At 38.5% G+C, this 26,623-nt stretch overlaps 2 protein-coding genes across 4 annotated transcripts in view; both read left to right on the forward strand.

Annotated features, from left to right (window-relative positions):
* The window catches only part of LOC132149664 (myosin-9-like), a 44,532-nt gene extending 37,397 nt beyond the window's left edge, over window positions 1–7,135 (forward strand). For all 3 annotated transcript variants that reach the window (XM_059559062.1, XM_059559060.1, XM_059559061.1), the window contains 10 exons: window positions 577–789; window positions 870–1,082; window positions 2,078–2,239; window positions 2,669–2,797; window positions 2,886–2,974; window positions 4,056–4,179; window positions 4,255–4,463; window positions 4,541–4,649; window positions 4,723–4,895; window positions 5,785–7,135. In XM_059559062.1, the coding sequence (XP_059415045.1) occupies window positions 577–789; window positions 870–1,082; window positions 2,078–2,239; window positions 2,669–2,797; window positions 2,886–2,974; window positions 4,056–4,179; window positions 4,255–4,463; window positions 4,541–4,649; window positions 4,723–4,895; window positions 5,785–5,893 (1,530 nt within the window). In that variant the 3' untranslated portion in view covers window positions 5,894–7,135. The remainder of the gene's footprint in view (window positions 1–576; window positions 790–869; window positions 1,083–2,077; window positions 2,240–2,668; window positions 2,798–2,885; window positions 2,975–4,055; window positions 4,180–4,254; window positions 4,464–4,540; window positions 4,650–4,722; window positions 4,896–5,784) is intronic.
* A 1,572-nt stretch (window positions 7,136–8,707) lies between these two features.
* slc25a38a (solute carrier family 25 member 38a) lies at window positions 8,708–15,853 on the forward strand. The gene is made up of 8 exons (XM_059559069.1): window positions 8,708–8,865; window positions 9,058–9,123; window positions 10,732–10,856; window positions 10,928–11,012; window positions 11,095–11,274; window positions 11,599–11,767; window positions 12,450–12,616; window positions 15,084–15,853. The coding sequence occupies exons 2-8, from the start codon at window positions 9,109–9,111 to the stop codon at window positions 15,204–15,206; spliced, it is 864 nt and encodes a 287-aa protein (XP_059415052.1). The 5' UTR covers window positions 8,708–8,865; window positions 9,058–9,108; the 3' UTR covers window positions 15,207–15,853.
* The last annotated feature ends 10,770 nt before the right edge of the window (window positions 15,854–26,623 follow it).

Here is a 26,623-nt window from a genome sequence, read left to right on the forward strand (position 1 = left end):
TGCAGTAAAATTCACTTTAAAGAGTTGCATTCCATTCATGAAGATGACATTAAAAAAACCCAAAGAATTTAAAGTTGGAAAGACATGAAATGACCATTATATCCAGTAGATGGCAGCAGAGCATCACCCTTTAGCTCAACTGGCAAGGTTTTTTATTTTATTATTTTTCTTCCTGCTTTTGGATTCATTCTAAAATGACTACAGCGAGTGCAGAAGTCATAGTCACATCTTTTAAAAACTAAATAAACAAACAAGCCCAGACAGCTTAGAAGGGTTAATTATTTAAATACAAGTTAAGTTAACAGTATAATTTAATAACAATGCATACAATATTTTGACCGACTTGATTTTGAACTTCCTTTTTTTTAAACATTGCCTTAAAAATGTTATCTTCAGCCGACACAGACTCGACACACACTGAATTAGTCTGAATCACTTAAAGCACAGCTCTGTTGTGACAGATTTAGACGATTAATTTGTCATTTGTAATTCCTGAAAGCGTATAGATCTGGTCCTCTTAGACTTGTGAATGTGAATGTATCTAATGGTGAACTCTTGCCGTGCTGCTGTTGTCAGATGCTGGCTGAGGAGAAGCTGATCTCTGGCCGTTACGCTGAGGAGCGTGACCGCGCCGAGGCCGAGGCCCGTGAGAAGGACACGCGTGTGTTAGCGCTGTCCCGCGAGCTGGAGACCCTCACGGACCTGAAGGACGAGATGGACCGCACCAACAAACTGCTGCGCGCCGAGATGGAGGACCTGGTGTCCTCGAAAGATGACGTGGGCAAGAGCGTAAGACGCCTCGCTGTCCTCCGAGACGAGCCGGTCCGATGATCGGCTGGAGTCTGACGGTGTGTGTGCTTCTGTCTCAGGTTCACGATCTGGAGAAGTCGAAGCGAGCGATGGAGCAGCAGCTGGAGGAGATGAAGACACAGCTGGAGGAGCTGGAGGACGAGCTGCAGGGCACTGAAGACGCCAAGCTACGTCTGGAGGTCAACATGCAGGCCATGAAGGCACAGTACGAGAGAGACCTGCAGGGACGAGACGAGCTGGGAGAGGAGAAGAAGAGACAGCTGCTCAAGCAGGTGCGAGCTGAGCACAGACATCATGCAGACGATGCCTAGCTCCGCAATTCATCAGACTCAATATAAATATTAATATATATATATATATATATATATACATCCAATTAATTGAGAAAGTAAACTACCAATGAATCTATTATAATATAGGAAAAATATTTCTATTTATTTTAGAGGAAAAATAAACTGACATGGGGATCTTGTAAGTAATACAGGCTTTTAATATTTGTAAAATAAATTATTCTGAGTTTTTGCTTTTTTAACTTAAAAATAAAATATTTTATTCATATATATATATATATATACATACAACTAATCAAGGAAATAAATGACCAATTAATCGGTTTTCTTATATAAAACTATTTATTTATTTGATTGTTTTAGGAATGTCATTTTTATCTTAAAGAATTTTCCTTTATTTTATCATATATTGAGAGTAAAAACTATTTATAAAATCCTTCATAAACAGACTTAAAATTACATGGGTATTTTAATATACTTTTTTTAAAAATATTTTTTCTAGTTATAGTAGCTTTTATTTATTTTTTTTTATAAATAATACGTTTTTTTTCTGTTGTATTTTATTTTTTCATTTTACTTAAAAAAATCGAATTATTTTATATTATTTAGGTCTACCTGATTATTCAAGGAAATGCATTACTGATAAATCAGTTATCCTATATGAAATATTTCTGTATGTTTAATTTCATCATTTTTACATTTTTTTAATCAGATATCTTGAGTAAGAACTGTTTTAAAAAATATAAAATAATATTGGAAGTATATATATATATATATATATATATATATATATATAGATAGATATAGATATATAGATGGATATAGATATAGCACTAATATATTTAACATATATCTATATAATCAGAGATATATAAATCAGTGATCAAGTTTAATCTGTGCTCGAGCACTGCTGGGGTTATTACTGATGTTAATGATGTTATTATTCTCCTATGTGTGTGTGTGTGTGTGTGTGTCAGGTGCGTGAAATGGAGATGGAGCTGGAGGACGAGCGTAAGCAGCGCACGCTAGCGATGGCAGCGAGGAAGAAGATGGAGCTGGACCTGAAGGAGCTGGAGGCTGCCATCGACCTGGCCAACAAGAACCGCGACGAGGCGCTCAAACAGCTCAAGAAAGTGCAGGTTTGTGACTGATGTCATGATACACAACATCTCTTAATAAAACAATGATGTCCCAATAAGCCCTCGCGTCGTACCTAACAACGCCCCTCAGCTGTTATAAATTCACTGTAAACCACAGCTTCACGGGGTTACTGCTTTTATTAAACGCTTATTCCTTACACATAGTAAGGTTTTTACTAAATAAAGCAGATCAAATAAAGTGTAGTGATATTAAGAGAAACAGTGTAGTTCCGTAGAATCAGCTGGGGTTCTGATAAAGTGGTTGCCGAGCAACACACAGAAGTAAACAAATGTGTATGATTCAAACGTGGCTCAGCCAATCAGAATCGAGGACTGAACTCTCTGCTCCAGGAGCGCTTGCTTCTGTGTCATGATCAGAGGTGTGTGTGTGTGTGTGTGTGTGTGTGTATGTGTGTGTGCGTGCTCCAGGCTCAGATGAAGGACCTGCTGCGGGAGCTGGAGGACACACGTGTGTCCCGCGAGGAGATCCTGGCGCAGAGCAAAGAGAACGAGAAGAAGGTGAAGAGCATGGAGGCCGAGATGATCCAGCTGCAGGAGGTCAGTGTGTGTCTCTGTGTGTGTGTGTCCTGGAGAGCCGAGTCTGCCGTGGCTTCTGTCTGATGAGTGTGTGTGTGTGCGTGTGCAGGAGCTGGCAGCGGCGGAGAGAGCCAAGAGACAAGCGCAGCAAGAGAGAGATGAGCTGCAGGACGAGATCAACAACCAGGCCAACAAAGGGTGAGTGACATCACACACACACACACACACACACACATTCATCTGACTGGAAGACATGAACAACACTGCTGAAATACTGCCTCTTCAATCAAACCAAAAAGGTTTTAGATTTTAAGGAGATACATAGGGGAGCAATAAAATACAAAACAATATTTTTCCTTTCTTTTTTTTGAAGGTTATCTCTTTTTACTATATGATTTCTCTAAAAGACGTATATAACATATACAATATAATGCAACGGATTTTAAAAAACCAATTTAAACATTTTTTATTGCTATTAATTTGTATATTTGCTTGCTATTTTATTAACCATTTCAATCTAAAACAAACAGTTTTAAATGAAATCTGAAAATAATAATAATAATAATATTCTTTCAGTGTTTATGTAGATTATTGATTTTTCTTTATGATTTCCCTATCAATCATATAAATATAAATTATAACATAAATTCTAAAAATGAAATATAAATTATAATCAAACAGAGTAATAAAGAAATTAAAAATGCTTTTTTGTTAATTATTTTTGTATTATTAACCCTACTATATTAATATTTTAATAAATATTTTTGATCCAAACACACCAAAAATACTAAAGAAATCATCCATTGCTGTGAGAAATATATTTATTTATAATATATATATATAACATTTTTTATTTGGCCTTTTATCCTATTCATTCATACTGAATAGGAATGAAATATTCTCAAAAAGGTTTTGTTTTTTATATATTGACTTTTTTATGTGTATATTATAATAAAATAACTATAAAAAACTCTTGTTCTAAATGTTATTTTATATTTTATCTTATTAAATATGTATTAAAACTATTTTTAAAACTAAACAAAAAATAAATAAAATACTTTTACTTGAAAATAAGTCTTCTGTGTTTATAAAAAACAAAATACACAAGTCACAGTTTCGCACAAACAACTAAAAAACAGTAGTTAAAACGGACAGATTTCTGCTGGCTGACACGCTGTGGTAGACCGGCCCATAATCCTGTGTGTGTGTCTGTGTCTCTGTGTGTCTGTGTCTGTGTGTGTGTGTGTCTGTGTGTCTGTGTGTGTGTGTGTGTGCTCAGGGCTCTGGGCTCGGAGGAGAGGAGGCGTCTGGAGGCGCGCATCGCTCAGCTGGAGGAGGAGCTGGAGGAGGAGCAGAACAACACTGAGCTGGTGAACGACCGGCTGAAGAGAGCCCTGCTGCAGGTCAGGAGCGCCGCTGACCTCTGACCCCTGACGTCTGACCCCCACAGCACACTCACAGAGTCTCTCTGTCCACAGACGGACCAGATCAACGTGGAGCTGACGGCGGAGCGCAGCACCACCCAGCGTCTGGAGGGAGCGCGCTCACAGATGGAGCGCCAGAACAAAGAGCTGAAGCTCAAACTCACCGAGCTGGAGGGAGCCGTCAAGAGCAAATACAAGGCCTCCATCGCCGCCCTGGAGGCCAAGATCATCCAGCTGGAGGAGCAGCTCGACGTGGAGACCAAGTACAGCAACACACACACACACACACACACACAACCACAGTGGTTGCTCTGGAGGTAATGATGATGTTTGTGTTCAGAGAGCGGCAGCAGGCCTCTAAACTGGTGCGTCGTGCAGAGAAGAAGCTGAAGGAGGTGATTCTGCAGGTGGACGACGAGAGACGCAACACGGAGCAGTATAAAGACCAGGTGATGCTCACCACGAGCTGTGTGCTCAGGGTTCAGGTTCATCACGCTAACGTCTGTCTGTGATCGCCTGCAGTCCGAGAAACTGAACAGCCGCATGAAGCAGCTGAAGCGGCAGCTGGAGGAGGCCGAGGAGGAGGCGCAGAGAGCCAACGCCAACCGCAGGAAACTACAGCGAGAGCTGGAGGATGCCACCGAGTCTGCGGACGCCATGAACCGAGAGGTCAACAGCCTGAAGAGCAAACTCCGGTGCGTCACACATGCACCAGAACACTGCGACTGATGCTCACCTGAAACATAACATTATTCACCGTTTCATCAGAATTAGTGCACATTCACATCAGTGTTATTAAATATAACTGAAATAACTGATTTAAAATAATAGCAAATAATAAACTATTTAAAATATGATTTCTTCATTTAGTTTGACTTTAAGTACTTAACTAAAATTTAATTTATAAAAAGTAAATAGATATATTAAAAATATATATTTCAAATTTTTGTTTAGAATTACGTCAAACTAAGTACTAAAATAAATAAAAATTATGTCGATTTATTTAAAAAAAAAATCTAATATTTTTAGTAGTTTAAGTAAAACCATAAAGAAAATGGTGTTATATGAAATAAAAGAAATTATAGCTCAATTTTGACATGGCTGCTAGAGCATATTTGTAATTTTGTTTTGTTTTGTTCAGTCTAAAGCTGAAATATGACAAAACTTTTTTTTTAATCATATAAAAAATTATAGATATATTTGAATAATAACGTTACCTTGGAGATTAATTACTAAAATTAGCTATTCAATAAAACTGAAATATTGTTTAAAAATTTTATTAAAAACTGAAAGGACATTAAAAAAAATTTTTTTTAAGTACTAAAATAAGTACAGCTAACAAAAATAACCAAAACACGATTAAATGTATTTAACTAAAATCCAAATTTTTTATGATCTTTTTATTTTTCTATAGATCTATTGTGTCATCAATTTCTCTATACTTTCTATTTTTTCTAAATTGTTCTACTCTCGTTCAGTTTTCCTGTAATTCGGATTGATCGTGATTGAAGTGCGTTACCTCCCTGAGTCCTGCGTGTGATCAGATGTGTGTCTGTCATAGTAATGAGTGTGTTTTGTGTCCAGACGCGGCGATCTGCCCTTCACCATGCGCCGTATCGTCAGCCGCTCGGGAATCGAGAGCGATGAAGACCCGGAGGCCAAGAGCGAAACCCCCGAACCCAAACCTGAGTGAAAGAAGCCGCACCGCAGCGTTCCCTCGCAAACACACAAGTCTCGGACGACAACATCCCTGAAAACTCAGAGATACCTTGTCTTTTTGTTTTTTGTTTTCGATTTTTGTTCTTATTTTAGTGCCATAGTGTATTCGCACACACACACACACACACAAACACACACACACACACAAACACACACACACACACTGGTTCTCCTGACAATCACACACACAACAGCTTCACTCACACCGAGGACCAAATTTGTGTTTTCATATCATTGTCTAAAATACAGAAAGAGCACAATGATATTTTTGTAAGGACGCATTCCCTCAATTGTTGTCCCGACCCTGGATCTATTTTTCTAAGTAAAAGGATTAAAAGATAGTAAAGAAGAGAACGTATTTGAAGGGGACCAAAGCAAAAGTTGCTTTCTACAAAACTGTATTTCATTCATATGTTTTTATAATGGTATACGGATAGCGCTTGCTCTCTTGCACCTCTGCTGGTGAATAAAATATATGATTGTGTTGAGAATTACTGATAATATATACACTCACACACACAATAAGGCATTTAGTAAATCAGACCAGCACAGAAAATATTAAAGATTCCCACGCCACCATATATGCACATGAAATGTTTTTTGAGTAATAAAATGGACGTTTTATCAGACTTTTGCGGCGGATTGAAGGAATAAAGATGCAGTAGACAAAGCATGAACTCATTTAGATATGGCACTATGCACTATCGCCTTAAACCTACTATTTGGATATTTTCTGATCCTCTGTTTCTTCCAGTATATGTGTCTTTTTTGAAGTTCAGGGCATGATGGGTGGAGGGTTTCTCTCACGCACACACTGTAAACGCTGAGCACGGCTGGGCGGGAATCCTCCGTTTGGCGGGTGTTTTTTTTTTTAAATAACATGGAACGCCTCCATGGCTACCTCTGGTCACGTGTAATACTCTGTGACGTCATAGTTGATTACTCCGCGATCTGTGCTCTCATTAAGATCTAAAGAGAGCGAAGCTCGTGCTCGGTTTCTGCTTTTTTTCTGCTCACACTGCTGGGAAGTGAGAGAAATTGACTATTATTGATTATGTATGGATAGATAGAGCATTTCTCTCTCTCTCTCTCTCTCAATAATGACTTTGTGATTTTGTTATGTTCTCTCTCTGTCTGCAGCTCCTGAATGATATCTGGAGAGATTTGTCATGAATCGTTGGTATAATGATGCAATAAAATGGCTTTTTCAAAACCACTTTAGCAAGAGTTCTTGACTTGGTCTTGTTTTGTCCTGGTTTTTAGTTACAGTTAAAGACAAAATCACTAAATTCAGACGCCTGGACCCTTCATTCATTCTCGATCACCGACGAATGTTTTCGTTTACCCCAAAATATTTATTGATAATCTTTCTGAAAGTCAAAACAAATTTTCTCTTTTCATTATTTAGCCAATCAGAAAAAATAAAACCCCCGCGCCTCACAGTGTTGCTAGGCATATTAAATTAACTTTTTATTATGTTTTTTTTACTTTTTTTTAAATTAACTTTTTTTTAACTATTTTTTTGCAAAATAGGTTACGAATCATGTTTAATGTACAGAACGTAATTTCATAAAAACATACATAAATTATTTATATCAAGGGCGAAGGTTTAATTTTGATATTGGCGGGGACATAGCAGTACTACTCCCAATATTTTCGCATATCTTACATGCCAACATACTCATAATTAATAATAAAAGAGTCTATTCATTAGACAATAATTAATTGATTAGCCTATGTAAAACCAATAGTAACCACGCTATGCATCGCTTTATTTTAATATTAAATATGAATTAGACCAATGCTGATTCTGAAAGAAAACCTTCACGCGCATCTGATTGACAGCTAAACCGCGCGCTCTTCAGTGTTGGTTTTTATTTTGTGGATATTTCAGCTTTGTACGTTCAGTTTAACAACATATAAGTTAAAGAGGGTAAATTTGATCATTCAGCTGAACCGTGCACGTTTTAAACACTGTCTTGTGTTTCTTATATAAATAAATCAGATAAACAGCCCATAAACAGCTTAATGTGCGTCCTTAAAAGAGCGAGGTTTTCTAGCGAATTTTAATAGCATGACCTATTTAGATGCCTAGATTACAACAGTGGTAACACATGTTTAATTGTTTGATTATTGCTTGCGACAATTTATTAATCGCAGGATATTAAGGACATGTCAAATTCTACGCCCTTGATTTATAATCACCATCAATTATGTTCAGCGATTTTAATGATTACTGATGTAAATGGTTTCTTTTACGAGTTTTTAGGAGAGTATCTCTACCTGTCCTGCAGAGTAAGTTATGCTCGTGAATTGGTCAGTAATCTGTTTGGACAGTTACTGAGCTCCGCCGCGAGAGCGCGCACGTGACCGCGCAACTGAAGCGCTCCGAAGCGGCGCTCTGAGCAGCTTTATCCGCTTCACACTGAAGCGAATCTAGTACAGCCTTTCAATCTGTGTTACTGAGATATTTTTTCTAGTTTATTTTATTTTGCGAGACATAAATACTAAGCTTTGTTGTATGTCATCATTCTCTATTCTCATTTTTTCTCAGATAAATGTTTCATTAATTAATTCATTCAAATTGGGCTAATCTATTAGTCTTAAAACTTTGGTTTAGAATTCTGCTTCAGATATATTGGATAAAATGTATTTTATACAGTTGCATTTATTATTTCTCAACCGTTATATTTAGTCACTCGTCTTGCAGGCGTTACAGTTGACCAATCAAATTGAGTTTACTGCGCACCTTGCTTCAGACCCCGCCCCTTTCTCTTGTACCTATCTGTGGTGCGCGTGCACAGCAGGACAGACAGCAGCGCTTTACTGGACCGACTGGTGCTCACTTCACTTCTATTTATCTTCGTTCTTCTTTATTTTTCTTATTTTATTGAAAACATCATTTTGTGACGCTGAATGATGCTCGTGAACACAGAGTAAGAAAAGGTGAGCTGATCTATTTAAGAGCAGTTTAAACTGTAGTTTATTTACACCTTACTATTTCTGACTGAGAAATTCAAAGCACGTGAACGTGCTCCTCACGTGGGAAGCGCGCGCATAATGAGCGGCACCGGGCACACTGATAGAATAATGAACACTGCGTGATTCTGTGCGTGTGTGATATTCTGCTGTTTTCAGAAGCAGAGCTGCGCTGAAGAACAAATTAACCGACTGATCATCTCAAACATCATGGAGTTCTCACCGGTAAGCTTCTATGTGTTTGTGTTTTAACTGCTTTTTGCAAACCTGTGTAACTTAACGTACACTTCTAAAAACAAGTTTTGACCCGCTAAACTTATGTGTCTTATATAAGATCTATCTTATATAAAAAAATAAAAAAAGCGAGAGAGAGAAAATAAGTTATCCATAAATATGGCATTCGCGCTCAAAACTAGAGCGTTCTCTCGCGTATTGCGCGTTCCCGTTCGCTCTCGAGCACTGGAATATAGTTTTATCATCTCATCCTGTTTTTTTCCTTTTAAATGTTTATTTGATAGATTTTGTGTTGTTGTGTTTAAAGATGTTAAAAAATCTAACCATTTTATGTTTATGTTAGACACGGAGAAACTTCCATCATGTCTCTGTAGACCTACAACAATAGACTTTACGTTATACAACCCACCGCGCTCTGTACAGTACACTATATGCGCCAGAATAGGCTTTACAATATGTTATGTAATATAATGCAAAATACTAATGGATGATGTGGACATCAATTTAGTCGAAATTAGATTTCGTCTGTTGTGCAGTTTCCCTCTGAACTCTGACCTCTTGACTTGATCCGCTCACCTCAGCTTGCTCCATTTCTGCAGGTCATATATCAGTCGTGTTATCTGGTCAGTGATAGGGCAGTGTGAGCGCTAGTTACTGCGCTATATCTCGCGGTTTATAGTGTGTGATCATAGGTATCTATAGATGTGTGATAACAGTCACGGGAATAAGCTGTTGGAGATCTGAGCGGACTCTCTTCAGGAAGCTCGTTTATTGTCTGCTTCAAGCTTTCGCAGAAGCGAAGTGAAGCAGCCAATGAGGGGGCGGGCTTTAGCCGAGCTTCTTGTTTCCTGCGTTCTGATTGGTCCGTGTGAGGCAGGGCATCGGTAAACATTCGGTTGCCATGGCGCTGGCCAAAAGAGGCGGGGCTAAGCGAACTCCCTCAGTTAGATGAGAAACTCCAGTTAAAGTCCAGCAGAAGACGAACTTTACTTCACACTCATATCATTAACTTACGAGATCAGATCATTTATCAGGGTTTATATGAGGGCCAAAAAAAATATTTTTTGCTTATTTTAGTATCGATTTACGAATACAGTTTTTATTAATATTTTCCCTTTAAATTTTAGTATTTAGCAATTGTTTTGTTGTGTTTTTATACATTTTTTAATGTTTTATTTTGATTTCAGTCTGTTATTTCAGTAATTCAGCACTTAATTTAATAAAATGTAGCTGTTGAAAAATGACAAACGTTGCCTTGGCCATTAGATAAAATAAAACAAAATATAAGTTTCACATGTAATTTATTATAAGTCATTTTAATCTTATTTTTATTGATATATTGTATTTTTATTTCACTTAATGTTTTATAAATATAACCCAAAATATTATTTTACAGCCTGAGTTGTATTTTTAACCCTGTTTTGTAAACACAAATTTGATTCAAAGCATTGTGATCTATCTACAATCATTTTAAATAGCCTCTTGTGTAATCAGCTGTGATTGAAGCAGCTGCTGACTGACTGTAGTTAGTGTTTAATGTGTGGTATTGTACACGTGACTCCTATATGAACGGTTTCTCTCCTTCTGTGTGTGATCGAGGCTCATCCGGCGGTGAAGGCCTTCATGTGTGGCTCTCTGAGCGGGATGTGCTCCACACTGCTCTTCCAGCCTCTGGACCTGGTGAAGACCCGTCTGCAGACGCTACAGAGCGGCGTCCAGCCCGGGTCAGTACACACACACGACCAGCTCTCAGTCCGGCTGGATGAGTGTTAATGAACTGTCTTCTGCTCCTCAGGTCGGGTCGTGTCGGCATGCTCGCCGTGTTTGTGAGTGTCCTGCGCACAGAGAAGCTCCTGGGACTGTGGAGAGGCGTTTCTCCTGTGAGTATCACTCCTGATTTGGTATGAAAGCTCTGTTATGTTTGTGTGTGCATGGTTATATTCTGTATTTCTGTCTCCGCAGTCGTTTGTGCGCTGTATTCCAGGCGTCGGCATCTACTTCAGCACATATTTCACTCTTAAGCAGCGTTTTTTCGGCGACGGGGCCCCGGGGCCTTTACAGGCCGCACTGCTGGGGGCCGGAGCCAGATGTGTGGCAGGCGTCTGCATGCTGCCCGTCACCGTCATCAAAACACGATTTGAGGTGTGTGTGTGTGAATACATTTGGGTTTTTGAAAGAAATCTATACTTCTGTTCATTAAGAATGTGTTAAATTCTTTTATTGCTGTTCTTTTAACCTTTCTGTTCCAAGAATCCTGAAAACGATAATGCATTAATGCAGCTTTGATCACAGAAATAAATTACATTTCACAATATATTCACATAGGAAACAGTTATTTTAGATTGTAATAATATTTTTACATTTTACTGTATTTTTGATCAAATGCAGCTTTGATGAGGTTCTTTCACAAACAGCTTACAAACCCTCTGTACACACTGTGTAACGTGGTGTATATGTGTGTTTCAGAGCGGCCGCTATAAGTACAGCAGTGTGTTTGGAGCGCTGCAGTGTGTGTGTCGGACCGAGGGAGCGAAGACTTTGTTCTCGGGTCTGACTGCCACGCTGCTCCGAGACGCACCGTTCTCTGGGATATACGTCATGATCTACAGCCAGGCCAAATACACACTGCCACGAGGTGTGTGTGAGAATATACTGCATGCACCTCTGCTTGAAATGTGCATGTGATCAGAATAGGATTTCAGGATTCCAGATGGTTCATTTTACAAAGAAACTTCCAGTTTAAACTTATTTTATGTAAACAAAATTTTGCACTATGATATTTTTGTCTTACAGATTAGGATTTTTATTATTTTAGTTTTTATTATAAAAAAAAAACATATTTTTTTATTTTATTTTGTTTTATTTATTTTTTGACCCCTTTACAGGTGAATGCAAAAGTGTTTAAGTTTATTTGAAGAATGCTAAAGATTTCTATGAAAATTTTCAAAATTGAGTTTCTTGGAGGGTTGCAAATGTTTTCTGAGCAAACAGATTTTTAAGGGGGAACATGAAAAGTTTCTCAGAGGAACACAAATTTCGCAAGCAAGCAAAAGTATTCTGAGGGCAATGCAAACATAAAAAAAAGTTTTTCCAAGCAAACATAAAAAAAAGTTACAAAAATAGTTTTTCCTTCAAATCTCTTTTTATCCGTCACCATATTTGAAGAGACATCAGGCGTCAGGAATATTGCTCTTGGTCTAGAAATGCTTCTTCATAAGAGATGAGCAGCCGTTGAGTGGCTCAGAGATGAAGTGAGAGGTTGAACAGCCGTGTGGATCAGACTGTACTGATGCTCTCTCTCTCTCTCTCTGTTTCAGAGATCAGTCAGTCGTCTTACGCTCCGCTAGCAAACTTCAGCTGTGGGGTCCTGGCCGGCGTCCTGGCCTCCGTTGTGACCCAGCCAGCAGATGTGGTGAAAACTCACATTCAAGTGAGTCCAGACGTCTTCAGCAGGACATCAGACGTGGTGCAGTTCATTTACAAGGTAACAGAAACCCCGATTCTCCCGATGTGACCCTCTCTGCTGCTTTAGACTGGCTCTCAAATAAAGCCTGAAGCAGCACAGCTCGACTAATCAGATCAGACACACAACTCTTTGTTTTATAATGCTACAACCCGAATTCCGGAAAAGTTGGGACGTTTTTTAAATTTTAATAAAATGAAAACTAAAGGAATTTCAAATCACATGAGCCAATATTTTATTCACAATAGAACATAGATAACGTAGCAAATGTTTAAACTGAGAAATTTTACACTTTTATCCACTTAATTAGCTCATTTAAAATTTAATGCCTGCTGCAGGTCTCAAAAAAGTTGGCACGGGGCAACAAATGGCTAAAAAAGCAAGCAGTTTTGAAAAGATTCAGCTGGGAGAACATCTAGTGATTAATTAAGTTAATTGATATCAGGTCTGTAACATGATTAGCTATAAAAGCTTTGTCTTAGAGAAGCAGAGTCTCTCAGAAGTAAAGATGGGCAGAGGCTCTCCAATCTGTGAAAGACTGCGTAAAAAAATTGTGGAAAACTTTAAAAACAATGTTCCTCAACGTCAAATTGCAAAGGCTTTGCAAATCTCATCATCTACAGTGCATAACATCATCAAAAGATTCAGAGAAACTGGAGAAATCTCTGTGCGTAAGGGACAAGGCCGGAGACCTTTATTGGATGCCCGTGGTCTTCGGGCTCTCAGACGACACCGCATCACTCATCGGCATGATTGTGTCAATGACATTACTAAATGGGCCCAGGAATACTTTCAGAAACCACTGTCGGTAAACACAATCCGCCGTGCCATCAGCAGATGCCAACTAAAGCTCTATCATGCAAAAAGGAAGCCATATGTGAACATGGTCCAGAAGCGCCGTCGTGTCCTGTGGGCCAAGGCTCATTTAAAATGGACTATTTCAAAGTTGAATAGTGTTTTATGGTCAGACGAGTCCAAATTTGACATTCTTGTTGGAAATCACGGACGCCGTGTCCTCCGAGCTAAAGAGGAGGGAGACCTTCCAGCATGTTATCAGCGTTTAGTTCAAAAGCCAGCATCTCTGATGGTATGGGGGTGCATAAGTGCATACGGTATGGGCAGCTTGCATGTTTTGGAAGGCTCTGTGAATGCTGAAAGGTATATAAAGGTTTTAGAGCAACATATGCTTCCCTCCAAACAACGTCTATTTCAGGGAAGGCCTTGTTTATTTCAGCAGGACAATGCAAAACCACATACTGCAGCTATAACAACAGCATGGCTTCGTCGTAGAAGAGTCCGGGTGCTAACCTGGCCTGCCTGCAGTCCAGATCTTTCACCTATAGAGAACATTTGGCGCATCATTAAACGAAAAATACGTCAAAGACGACCACGAACTCTTCAGCAGCTGGAAATCTATATAAGGCAAGAATGGGACCAAATTCCAACAGCAAAACTCCAGCAACTCATAGCCTCAATGCCCAGACGTCTTCAAACTGTTTTGAAAAGAAAAGGAGATGCTACACCATGGTAAACATGCCCCGTCCCAACTATTTTGAGACCTGTAGTAGAAATCAAAATTGAAATGAGCTCATTTTGTGCATAAAATTGTAAACTTTCTCAGTTTAAACATTTGCTATGTTATCTATGTTCTATTGTGAATAAAATATTGGCTCATGTGATTTGAAAGTCTTTTAGTTTTCATTTTATTAAAATTTAAAAAACGTCCCAACTTTTCCGGAATTCGGGTTGTAATATATTAAGTGAAAACAGAGTGAAAGCATATTTAAGGCCCGTTCACATCAGGATAACAATATTAGCGTCCACACCAGCAAGCAATGTAGTGAGTGCACATACGTCTGCCGCTTTAAATTCTCCAGCTCGTGATAGCAGGATTGATTCTGATTGGCTGTCAATGTTTGTGTCATTCATCAGCTGGAAAAAATAGTTCTGAAAGTGATTCCAATGATACTTTTTCTCTGTGCTTTTATCGTTACAGTTGTGGTGTGGACTCTGCTATTCTTTATTTACGCACCGCTAGCTTCACCAAGCAGTAGGAGATAATGAATGACTGTTTTCAAACAGGTTTCCATCACCTGCCAGTGTAGATGTCTCATACCCTGTAGGCTTAATCAGATAAACAGTTTTGATTCCGTTTGAATCTGCATTCTGTTAAATTCCTCAGATTCCAAAAATTTGAAAACAACTCTAGATTCCATTTGGACCTCTTTGATATGAGATTTATAAAGTGAATGGTTTGTCATTCACATATTAAATCTGATTAGACTAACCCGCAATGTTATTGCTAGCAAAAACCACAACTAAAACTATTCTGAAACATCATTAACTGATTAGAAAAACTAAATGGAAACTAGAATTGTTGCCATGGCAGTTTCCAGAACTTCCAGAATCTTTAATTAGGGCCATTACAAAAAAACAAACAAACAAATAAAACTTGGAATTAAAATGATTAAATCTGTTTGTCTGTCAGGAGCACGGTTTGGTGGGGTTCTTCCGCGGCGCGGTTCCTCGCTCGCTCAGGAGGACCATGATAGCGGCGATGGCGTGGACGGTGTACGAGCAGCTGATGGCTCAGATGGGCCTCAGATCCTGAGACCGCCCGAAACCACAGATCTTCACATGGGACGTCCGGCGTTTCAGTGTGGGACGGATCACAAAATCTGAACGCTGTTTGCTGAACTGACTGTGATCCACGTTTGAGTTTCAATGAAAACACGTGTCAACTTTAAAATGCACTTTAATATGTCCGCTCGGCTTCTCTTGTCTGTTTATGAGTAAATAATGCTTAGTATTTATGAATGTGCACTTAATGAGAGGCTTTAAGACAGTCATATGTTTGCTTTTATAGTCTTTTTCCTATTTACATCTATTTGTTTTAGCAGACAGAAGTGCTAACCTCGTCTAGAATAATACAATTGTCATGTTGAAATTTAAATATGGTTATGACTGACAGGGTAACTTTATATGTTGTGCAGCCAAATAAAACACAGGAGAAACAGCCAGTGTTTTCTGATCTAATTGAGGGTCATCAGCCCAAGTGAAGACTGTCTGAATGAAGGGAGCAGATAAGAGCGATGACCTCCAGCCTCTTACGCAAAACCCTCTCAGAGAGTCAGAGGAGGGTACACAAACTATTACATGTGACATGCTGAAATCTGTAGAGCTTTACATGTGTTTGTTTGACATGTTCAGAAGCCGATTGCAACAGAGAAACGCTTTAATAAATATTCAGCAAAACTACTGCCGTTTCCATCATTCATACTCTTGCTACTTGAGTGTATTATGTTTCTGATTTGATAAAACACACACAAAAAAAGCATTTTTTTCATTTGTAAGTTTCAAAGCAGCTTTACATAGGCTATAATTCCTCCAAATAACATATTCACTGCACAGTTGCTGCTGGAAAGGACATTAATTGGCGTAAAAGAAGCAGACTTTCAGTCTTTCCTTTAATAAATACAATATTTTAATTCTGAATTTTTGTCATTTTTAAATAATTATTGACTATATTAATAGCAAATAAAATGCATTCAGAATATGCATGTTAATTTAGTAAATTGAAACAATTTAATACAAATTTTCTGTAATTTTTAATAAAATATTTTATTTCAATTATATTTTAATTAAAAACACAATTTCACTGCAGTAGAAACAACACTGGCTTTGTTTAGGAATCTATTTTGTAAGTTAACACTGTTGTCTATGACAGTCTCCTCAGAAGTGAGTTATTTGGGGTTTTCAGGGGAACAGAACATGTTTAATTCAGTAAATGATGGACGTGATGATAACCGTGCTCTAGTTTCTTTCATATTCACCTGAGATCATCAAATCACTGATTTATGTTTAACCTGTTCAGGAACAACCTGATAACTGATAACACACAAAAACACACGGTATTGTCCTAATCTCGCTGCTCATTTCACTTTCACTTCAGATTTTTGAGAACTGTGCATAAATCCATAGAATATAGATGTTTCTTAACATGTTCATTAAACACATGGAGCCGTGTTTGTGCGCTGTGTAAACAATCGTGACTCCGTCCTTCAGGACATTATGTCTCTCAGCAAACAGAAGTTGCGACAGAAAGTACACCATGTTTCACCGAGGAGGCCATTGTCTTAATATGGTCTTTGTCTTAATATGGACAATCCATCCCGTGTGTCTTAATATGGTCCCCCGTCCGTCACTGCAGCGCCCCCCAGAGCCCAGGACAGGAAACACAGTTAAACACAACACTGAACACTAGCGCCACCCAGCGGAGAGAAAACACTGTGCAGAAAATACAACACTATTGGTGTACACATAATGCCTCTAAATCTCAGTCTTATTAGCCTAGTTTTCATTAATGTGAGAAGTTATAAGTATTGTAAATGTAATGAGCATTAATTGATTAATTTCGCTGCATATGTTTTTATACCTCTGATAGCACTCGTATATCACTATTTAACATCTGCATTTGTGTGTGTTTGCTCATCTGCAATACATCTACAGGATGTTTCCTATCAGATGTCAGATAGATGTTTAGAAGATGTCCTCAGGATGCTACGGCGTTTTATTTATTTTTCATTGATGAAAAATCCCGAATAAAAATCCTAGAGGCCAGGGTATGTTCCCGCAGGAGTCCTGTAGGGATGTTCCTGAATGACTGTTATGTCCTGCAGAATTTATCATACTCGTAGTGTTCCTGTAGTAGAGCGTGTCCACTGAACGTGTCCTTGTGTAACATCCTTCAGAAATTATCAGATGCCTGCAGGATGTAAAGTTCATGATTTTGCTGCAATGTTACAAAAAAGGTGATACACGTAGAAGAACCTTTTTGTCTAAATGGTTCTAAGGAGCCTTTAACATCTGAAGAACCTTTCTGTTTCACCAAAGGTTCTTCGTGGTGAAATAAAGTTCTTTAGGTTATAAAAAGGTAAGAGAGATGGTTCTTTAAAGAACCTTTGACTGAATGGTTCTTCTGTGGCATCGCTTGAAGAACCTTTAGAAACACCTTTTTTTAAGAGGGTAATGTTTAATTCTGTTAGGTATTATGAACCTCACTAGTAGCCCTGGTGACTTTTCAAATAATGATATACAGACTGCAGCAGTGCATTAGGCATCTAAAGCAGCTGAGGTCCTCATCTGGTCATGAGATGGTCCTAAGAAACTAACTCCTGCTCAGAACCAGCTCAAACCACACATGACCAGCTCAAACCAGCTTAGAACCAGCTCAGAACAGCTCATACCAGCAAATGACCAGCTCAAACCAGCTCAGAACCAGCTCAGAACCAGCTCAAACCAGCATATGACCAGCTCAAACCAGCTCAGAACCAGCTCAAACCAGCACATGACCAGCTCAAACCAGCTCAGAACCAGCTCAGAACCAGCTCAAACCAGTACATGACCAGCTCAGAACCAGCTCAGAACCAGCTCAAACCAGCACATGACTAGCTCAGAACCAGCTCAAACAAGCACATGACTAGCTCAGAACCAGCTCAGAACCAGCTCAAACAAGCACATGACCAGCTCAGAACCAGCTCAAACCAGCACATGACCAGCTCAGAATCAGCTCAAACCAGCTCAGAACCAGCTCAAACCAGCACATGACCAGCTCAAACCAGCTCAGAACCAGCTCAAACCAGCACATGACCAGCTCAAACCAGCACATGACCAGCTCAAACCAGCTCAGAACCAGCTCAAACCAGCACATGACCAGCTCAAACCAGCACATGACCAGCTCAAACCAGCTCAGAACCAGCTCAAACCAGCAAATGACCAGCTCAAACCAGCTCAGAACCAGCTCAAACCAGCACATGACCAGCTCAAACCAGCTCAAACCAGCTCAGAACCGGCTCAGAACCAGCTCAAACCAGCAAATGACCAGCTCAAACCAGCACATGACCAGCTCAAACCAGCTCAAACCAGCTCAGAACCAGCTCAAACCAGCACATGACCAGCTCAGAACCAGCTCAAACCAGCACATGACCAGCTCAAACCAGCTCAAACCAGCTCAGAACCAGCTCAGAACCAGCTCAAACCAGCACATGACCAGCTCAAACCAGCTCAGAACCAGCTCAAACCAGCACATGACCAGCTCAAACCAGCACATGACCAGCTCAAACCAGCACATGACCAGCTCAAACCAGCACATGACCAGCTCAAACCAGCTCAGAACCAGCTCAAACCAGCACATGACCAGCTCAAACCAGCACATGACCAGCTCAAACCAGCTCAGAACCAGCTCAAACCAGCAAATGACCAGCTTAAACCAGCTCAGAACCAGCTCAAACCAGCACATGACCAGCTCAAACCAGCTCAAACCAGCTCAGAACCGGCTCAGAACCAGCTCAAACCAGCAAATGACCAGCTCAAACCAGCACATGACCAGCTCAAACCAGCTCAAACCAGCTCAGAACCAGCTCAAACCAGCACATGACCAGCTCAGAACCAGCTCAAACCAGCACATGACCAGCTCAAACCAGCTCAAACCAGCTCAGAACCAGCTCAAACCAGCAAATGACCAGCTCAAACCATCACATGACCAGCTCAAACCAGCACATGACCAGCTCAGAACCAGCTCAAACCAGCACATGACCAGCACATGACCAGCTCAGAACCAGCTCAAACCAGCTCAGAAACAGCTCAAACCAGCAAATGACCAGCTCAAACCAGCACATGACCAGCTCAAACCAGCACATGACCAGCTCAAACAGCTCAAACCAGCACATGACCAGCACATGACCAGCTCAGAACCAGCTCAAACCAGCACATGACCAGCTCAAACCAGCTCAAACCAGCACATGACCAGCACATGACCAGCTCAGAACCAGCTCAAACCAGCAGCCTCCTCATTTGTTTTTGATTTTAACTCAATCAGGGAAACTGATGTAATTTATTTTTATTTATTTAGTATTATTATTTTACATAGGACTAAATTACATTTTACAAAACATTTATATAGAAAACAGTTAAATTAATGTTTTACTGTATTCTTTGATCAAATAAATGTAACCTTAAATAAGACTTTATTAAAAAAAGTTACTTTACAAAAATATGTATTCATACTTTTTCAGGAAATGCAGAGAAATATCCAGGAATCAATCCAGCAAAAGAAGAAAAGTTTTAAATCTGATGAGAGAAGCTGTGGAGTCTCATGAGGTGAGTTTAGAGAAGAAGAGAGGTTTCAAGTTGAGCTTTATTGTCGTTCCTCTACATGTGTGGACTTACAGTAGAACGACATAAATACAGACATACAACAATGAAGTAAAACAGTAAAAACCCATACACAACTAACCTACTGTCAGATTTTGACTATAAATATTCTATATATACATTCTACAGATTGCTTTGTTATATCACAGGATGATGATTTTATGAAACTTATTTTAAATCAAAGATATCACTACTGAAAAATGTATTAACTCAACTAAATATTTTCACAGGGTTTTCAGTCTTATTCCTGCTTCTGTGTCAAAGGAGTCGTCTGCACATGCATGTTCATAAATACCATTTAATACTGGCATATCTCTTTTGCTAAATCAGTTTTGTTTAAAGAAATTGTGTTTTGTGTCTGTTACTGGAACACTGAATGCATGACTTAAGATAAAACATCTCAAGGATTCATCTGTTTCTGAAACTCTCTGCTTCTGCTACTTCCAGACAATCAGCATATTTCAGGATGTTTTTAGTTCACTATTTCCTCGAGTATGTAGCTGAAAAAAATAACCTTTTGCATATATGTGCACACTTAAATGTTTTCTTTCTGATAGGATTTATTGCAATTTTGTATAAGTGGACTACCTGATGTTAATCGTTTGTCTTTTCTTTTCTTGTATGTGATTCACAGATGGCTAAGGTACACATATTCTTCACTCAAGTAGAATTACAGATACTGTTTAGAAAGAGGTACTCTGATTTTATTATTATTATTATTTTTTTAATGCAAGTTAAAGTATAACCATTTTACTCAAGTATAAAGTATGCCACTTTTGTTCTGGTCAACTGAGGAAAAAAAAAATTGGTGACTAAAGATCAGTTTAATCATATCACATCAAACCGTGTCAGTTATTAGTACTGTTATACTTTCTTTTCAAATTGTTGACGTTAATAACATAAGCATTGCATGAGAGCTTGCATTTTCAGCGTTACCTGTACATTTTATCTACAAGTTACCACAAGTTTGGGCTTTTGGTTTTGCTTAGATGTAAAAACTGTGTGACTTTCATTTTAGTGTTGATCAGACGAGTCTACGGGAAGCAGAAAGTGTCCGACTTCACCATCTCTTTATCCACTAAGACTCTTCTGATCGACGGATCATCTGTCCATCATTCAAGAGAACAAAAAACAAAACAAAAAACAGAGTCGCAGAACTCGCTGTCTGTTGTGATTTCTCCAGGTAAAGGTGAATTATTTCAATGTATGACTGGGGTTTTGCTGTGACTGTGCTTTGATGTTCATCGAGGCTACGTTTTAGCGTTTTACGTTTTATGTTTTATGATTTTTTTAGAGTCTCAGTGTGAGCCTAAGTTTAATTTTGAGTTTTGAGTTAACAACGCTGACGTAAGCATTTAAATAATTATTGTAATTTTACAAATTACAATAGTCATTATTTGACTTTTAAGTATTTTTTTTTATTTTTTATTTTTTAAAGAGGACTGGGATTAAAAGATGTTAACTTAATTTTCTTTTATCTGTTTAACAGAATCTGTATCTGTCTACAGCAAAAATACGTTTATATTTTGAGTGTTGATTATTAAATGCACGTGGATAATTAATTGAATGGTTACGAAATAGAATTTACTTTCGGTTTTGGTTAAATTAAAACTTTAATTTCGGTTTTGTTTTTTCAATAAATATTTTTATTTTATTTTATTTTGATGTTTTAATGACTAACATGTTCAATCGCTCCCAGGTTTAATATTATTATAAATAGGTATAAGTAAGTCGAAAGGAAAGCACAGATTTTTGATTGAGCTTTTATGAATATGAATTGGGCGAACGTGACTTTCATTTACTGTAGATCAGCTGACAGGTAAACAGAAAATGAGTTATTTATAGAATCCGCGGGAATGTCGACTGATCATTTGTGCATCATTCAACTAGAGTCAGACAAAGTCTGGAGCGTGGGCGGGTTTTGCCTAAAAGGATTGCCTAGCAAGGGTTGTGTGTGTGTGTGTGTTTGCTTGTTTTGTTTTTATAGTAAATATATTCTAAGTCTCTAGAACAGAAAAATAACTGATGATGCTTGTGTAAAGCCCATCTATGACAAGCAATAGATTTCTCCACTAAAATCGTCCATGTAATTGTCATTTATGAACAACTCGTAAAAAGTTCTAAAACATAAATAGGCTTAAGTTGATACCGGAAGGATTCAACACCCACAATATAATTAAAACAGTGACACAGACCAGTTCCTAAAATAGAGCCGGAAGGCACCTTCCTTATTGTGCTAGAACATTCAAAACCATTTATAACTACGAAATACAAATACAAATACAAAAATACACATTTCAATACAGCATACACACATACACTTCAACCATATATATCACATACCTAGTACCTGCTATGACAACAGTTTTCCAACTCTGGCACAAACCACCATTGCCATCTGGACAAAAAAATTTAAGGCACATGATTAGACCAAATCAGTCCAGTCAAACCAATCAAACCAGTCTTACATCCAACACAACAAATACAACTTATTAACCTTCAAGAATGAAATCACAGCCAACTATCTGGGATTCATTGTGCACCCAGCCATTAGTCCAAAGCTAATACCATCCCCTTCATTAAGACTCAAGATTCAAGATTTTTCACATACATGGTTGTAAAGGATGCAAGGCTAGAAACAACCGTACTCACCCTTCCAGACAGGACTACCATAGCCATCACATTCACCACCCCACCACTGATCATCGTCCCGACGAGCTTATAATTCATTTTACTAACCACATACACAAAACTTAAAAGAAATGTTCCAGATGATGTCAAAAGCCCAATGTCCTTCATAAGTAATGGTCTACTCTGAAACACCACTATATTCTCCATTAGACACAACAGATCTGGGTAGATTAAATGGGTTAAATGCCTCCCTGCTGTTGCTCTACTAGACCGCCGCAATTGAACTGGAGGTACTTGAGTGACTTCAAACATTTGAGATTCATATGAACCAACTTGCTCCACTGAATCAGTGTCTGATTCATTGCATAACGCTGGTTCAGATCGATTTCCCACCCTCTGCAAGGATTCAGTTAAGGCCTCTTCCCTAACAACTCATGCTTAGTCTGATTCAGATTACCTCACCCTGATGAAATGCCCCTACCTGGACCACATGGCCTCAGTTCTGTTCTGTTTACATTCTTTGGTGGGCAAAATTCATCCACAGGAGCAACTGTATACACAGATTTAGTGTCATCTGGCTGAGCTATCACTTTGAAGGTCGTAGGCAACCATAAATCCTGATTCTTTATAATAAATAAAAAGAAAATGATTAGAAAAAATAAAGAAGTGATGTGACAAACAGCCAAGTATGGTGACCCATACTCAGAATTCGTTCTCTGCATTTAACCCATCCAAAATGCACACACACACACACCTGAAGCGGTGAACACACACACAGAGTAGTGGGCAGCCATTTATGCTCAGAACCAAACCAGCTCAGAACCAGCTCAAACCAGCACATGACCAGCTCAAACCAGCACATGACCAGCTCAAACCAGCTCAGAACCAGCTCAAACCAGCACATGACCAGCTCAAACCAGCACATGACCAGCTCAAACCAGCTCAGAACCAGCTCAAACCAGCAAATGACCAGCTCAAACCAGCTCAGAACCAGCTCAAACCAGCACATGACCAGCTCAAACCAGCTCAAACCAGCTCAGAACCGGCTCAGAACCAGCTCAAACCAGCAAATGACCAGCTCAAACCAGCACATGACCAGCTCAAACCAGCTCAAACCAGCTCAGAACCAGCTCAAACCAGCACATGACCAGCTCAGAACCAGCTCAAACCAGCACATGACCAGCTCAAACCAGCTCAAACCAGCTCAGAACCAGCTCAGAACCAGCTCAAACCAGCACATGACCAGCTCAAACCAGCTCAGAACCAGCTCAAACCAGCACATGACCAGCTCAAACCAGCACATGACCAGCTCAAACCAGCACATGACCAGCTCAAACCAGCACATGACCAGCTCAAACCAGCTCAGAACCAGCTCAAACCAGCACATGACCAGCTCAAACCAGCACATGACCAGCTCAAACCAGCTCAGAACCAGCTCAAACCAGCAAATGACCAGCTTAAACCAGCTCAGAACCAGCTCAAACCAGCACATGACCAGCTCAAACCAGCTCAAACCAGCTCAGAACCGGCTCAGAACCAGCTCAAACCAGCAAATGACCAGCTCAAACCAGCACATGACCAGCTCAAACCAGCTCAAACCAGCTCAGAACCAGCTCAAACCAGCACATGACCAGCTCAGAACCAGCTCAAACCAGCACATGACCAGCTCAAACCAGCTCAAACCAGCTCAGAACCAGCTCAAACCAGCAAATGACCAGCTCAAACCATCACATGACCAGCTCAAACCAGCACATGACCAGCTCAGAACCAGCTCAAACCAGCACATGACCAGCACATGACCAGCTCAGAACCAGCTCAAACCAGCTCAGAAACAGCTCAAACCAGCAAATGACCAGCTCAAACCAGCACATGACCAGCTCAAACCAGCACATGACCAGCTCAAACAGCTCAAACCAGCACATGACCAGCACATGACCAGCTCAGAACCAGCTCAAACCAGCAGCCTCCTCATTTGTTTTTGATTTTAACTCAATCAGGGAAACTGATGTAATTTATTTTTATTTATTTAGTATTATTATTTTACATAGGACTAAATTACATTTTACAAAACATTTATATAGAAAACAGTTAAATTAATGTTTTACTGTATTCTTTGATCAAATAAATGTAACCTTAAATAAGACTTTATTAAAAAAAGTTACTTTACAAAAATATGTATTCATACTTTTTCAGGAAATGCAGAGAAATATCCAGGAATCAATCCAGCAAAAGAAGAAAAGTTTTAAATCTGATGAGAGAAGCTGTGGAGTCTCATGAGGTGAGTTTAGAGAAGAAGAGAGGTTTCAAGTTGAGCTTTATTGTCGTTCCTCTACATGTGTGGACTTACAGTAGAACGACATAAATACAGACATACAACAATGAAGTAAAACAGTAAAAACCCATACACAACTAACCTACTGTCAGATTTTGACTATAAATATTCTATATATACATTCTACAGATTGCTTTGTTATATCACAGGATGATGATTTTATGAAACTTATTTTAAATCAAAGATATCACTACTGAAAAATGTATTAACTCAACTAAATATTTTCACAGGGTTTTCAGTCTTATTCCTGCTTCTGTGTCAAAGGAGTCGTCTGCACATGCATGTTCATAAATACCATTTAATACTGGCATATCTCTTTTGCTAAATCAGTTTTGTTTAAAGAAATTGTGTTTTGTGTCTGTTACTGGAACACTGAATGCATGACTTAAGATAAAACATCTCAAGGATTCATCTGTTTCTGAAACTCTCTGCTTCTGCTACTTCCAGACAATCAGCATATTTCAGGATGTTTTTAGTTCACTATTTCCTCGAGTATGTAGCTGAAAAAAATAACCTTTTGCATATATGTGCACACTTAAATGTTTTCTTTCTGATAGGATTTATTGCAATTTTGTATAAGTGGACTACCTGATGTTAATCGTTTGTCTTTTCTTTTCTTGTATGTGATTCACAGATGGCTAAGGTACACATATTCTTCACTCAAGTAGAATTACAGATACTGTTTAGAAAGAGGTACTCTGATTTTATTATTATTATTATTTTTTTAATGCAAGTTAAAGTATAACCATTTTACTCAAGTATAAAGTATGCCACTTTTGTTCTGGTCAACTGAGGAAAAAAAAAATTGGTGACTAAAGATCAGTTTAATCATATCACATCAAACCGTGTCAGTTATTAGTACTGTTATACTTTCTTTTCAAATTGTTGACGTTAATAACATAAGCATTGCATGAGAGCTTGCATTTTCAGCGTTACCTGTACATTTTATCTACAAGTTACCACAAGTTTGGGCTTTTGGTTTTGCTTAGATGTAAAAACTGTGTGACTTTCATTTTAGTGTTGATCAGACGAGTCTACGGGAAGCAGAAAGTGTCCGACTTCACCATCTCTTTATCCACTAAGACTCTTCTGATCGACGGATCATCTGTCCATCATTCAAGAGAACAAAAAACAAAACAAAAAACAGAGTCGCAGAACTCGCTGTCTGTTGTGATTTCTCCAGGTAAAGGTGAATTATTTCAATGTATGACTGGGGTTTTGCTGTGACTGTGCTTTGATGTTCATCGAGGCTACGTTTTAGCGTTTTACGTTTTATGTTTTATGATTTTTTTAGAGTCTCAGTGTGAGCCTAAGTTTAATTTTGAGTTTTGAGTTAACAACGCTGACGTAAGCATTTAAATAATTATTGTAATTTTACAAATTACAATAGTCATTATTTGACTTTTAAGTATTTTTTTTTATTTTTTATTTTTTAAAGAGGACTGGGATTAAAAGATGTTAACTTAATTTTCTTTTATCTGTTTAACAGAATCTGTATCTGTCTACAGCAAAAATACGTTTATATTTTGAGTGTTGATTATTAAATGCACGTGGATAATTAATTGAATGGTTACGAAATAGAATTTACTTTCGGTTTTGGTTAAATTAAAACTTTAATTTCGGTTTTGTTTTTTCAATAAATATTTTTATTTTATTTTATTTTGATGTTTTAATGACTAACATGTTCAATCGCTCCCAGGTTTAATATTATTATAAATAGGTATAAGTAAGTCGAAAGGAAAGCACAGATTTTTGATTGAGCTTTTATGAATATGAATTGGGCGAACGTGACTTTCATTTACTGTAGATCAGCTGACAGGTAAACAGAAAATGAGTTATTTATAGAATCCGCG

Source organism: Carassius carassius, chromosome 9, assembly GCF_963082965.1.
Source record: "Carassius carassius chromosome 9, fCarCar2.1, whole genome shotgun sequence".
NCBI classification, from domain to species: Eukaryota; Metazoa; Chordata; class Actinopteri; order Cypriniformes; family Cyprinidae; genus Carassius; species Carassius carassius.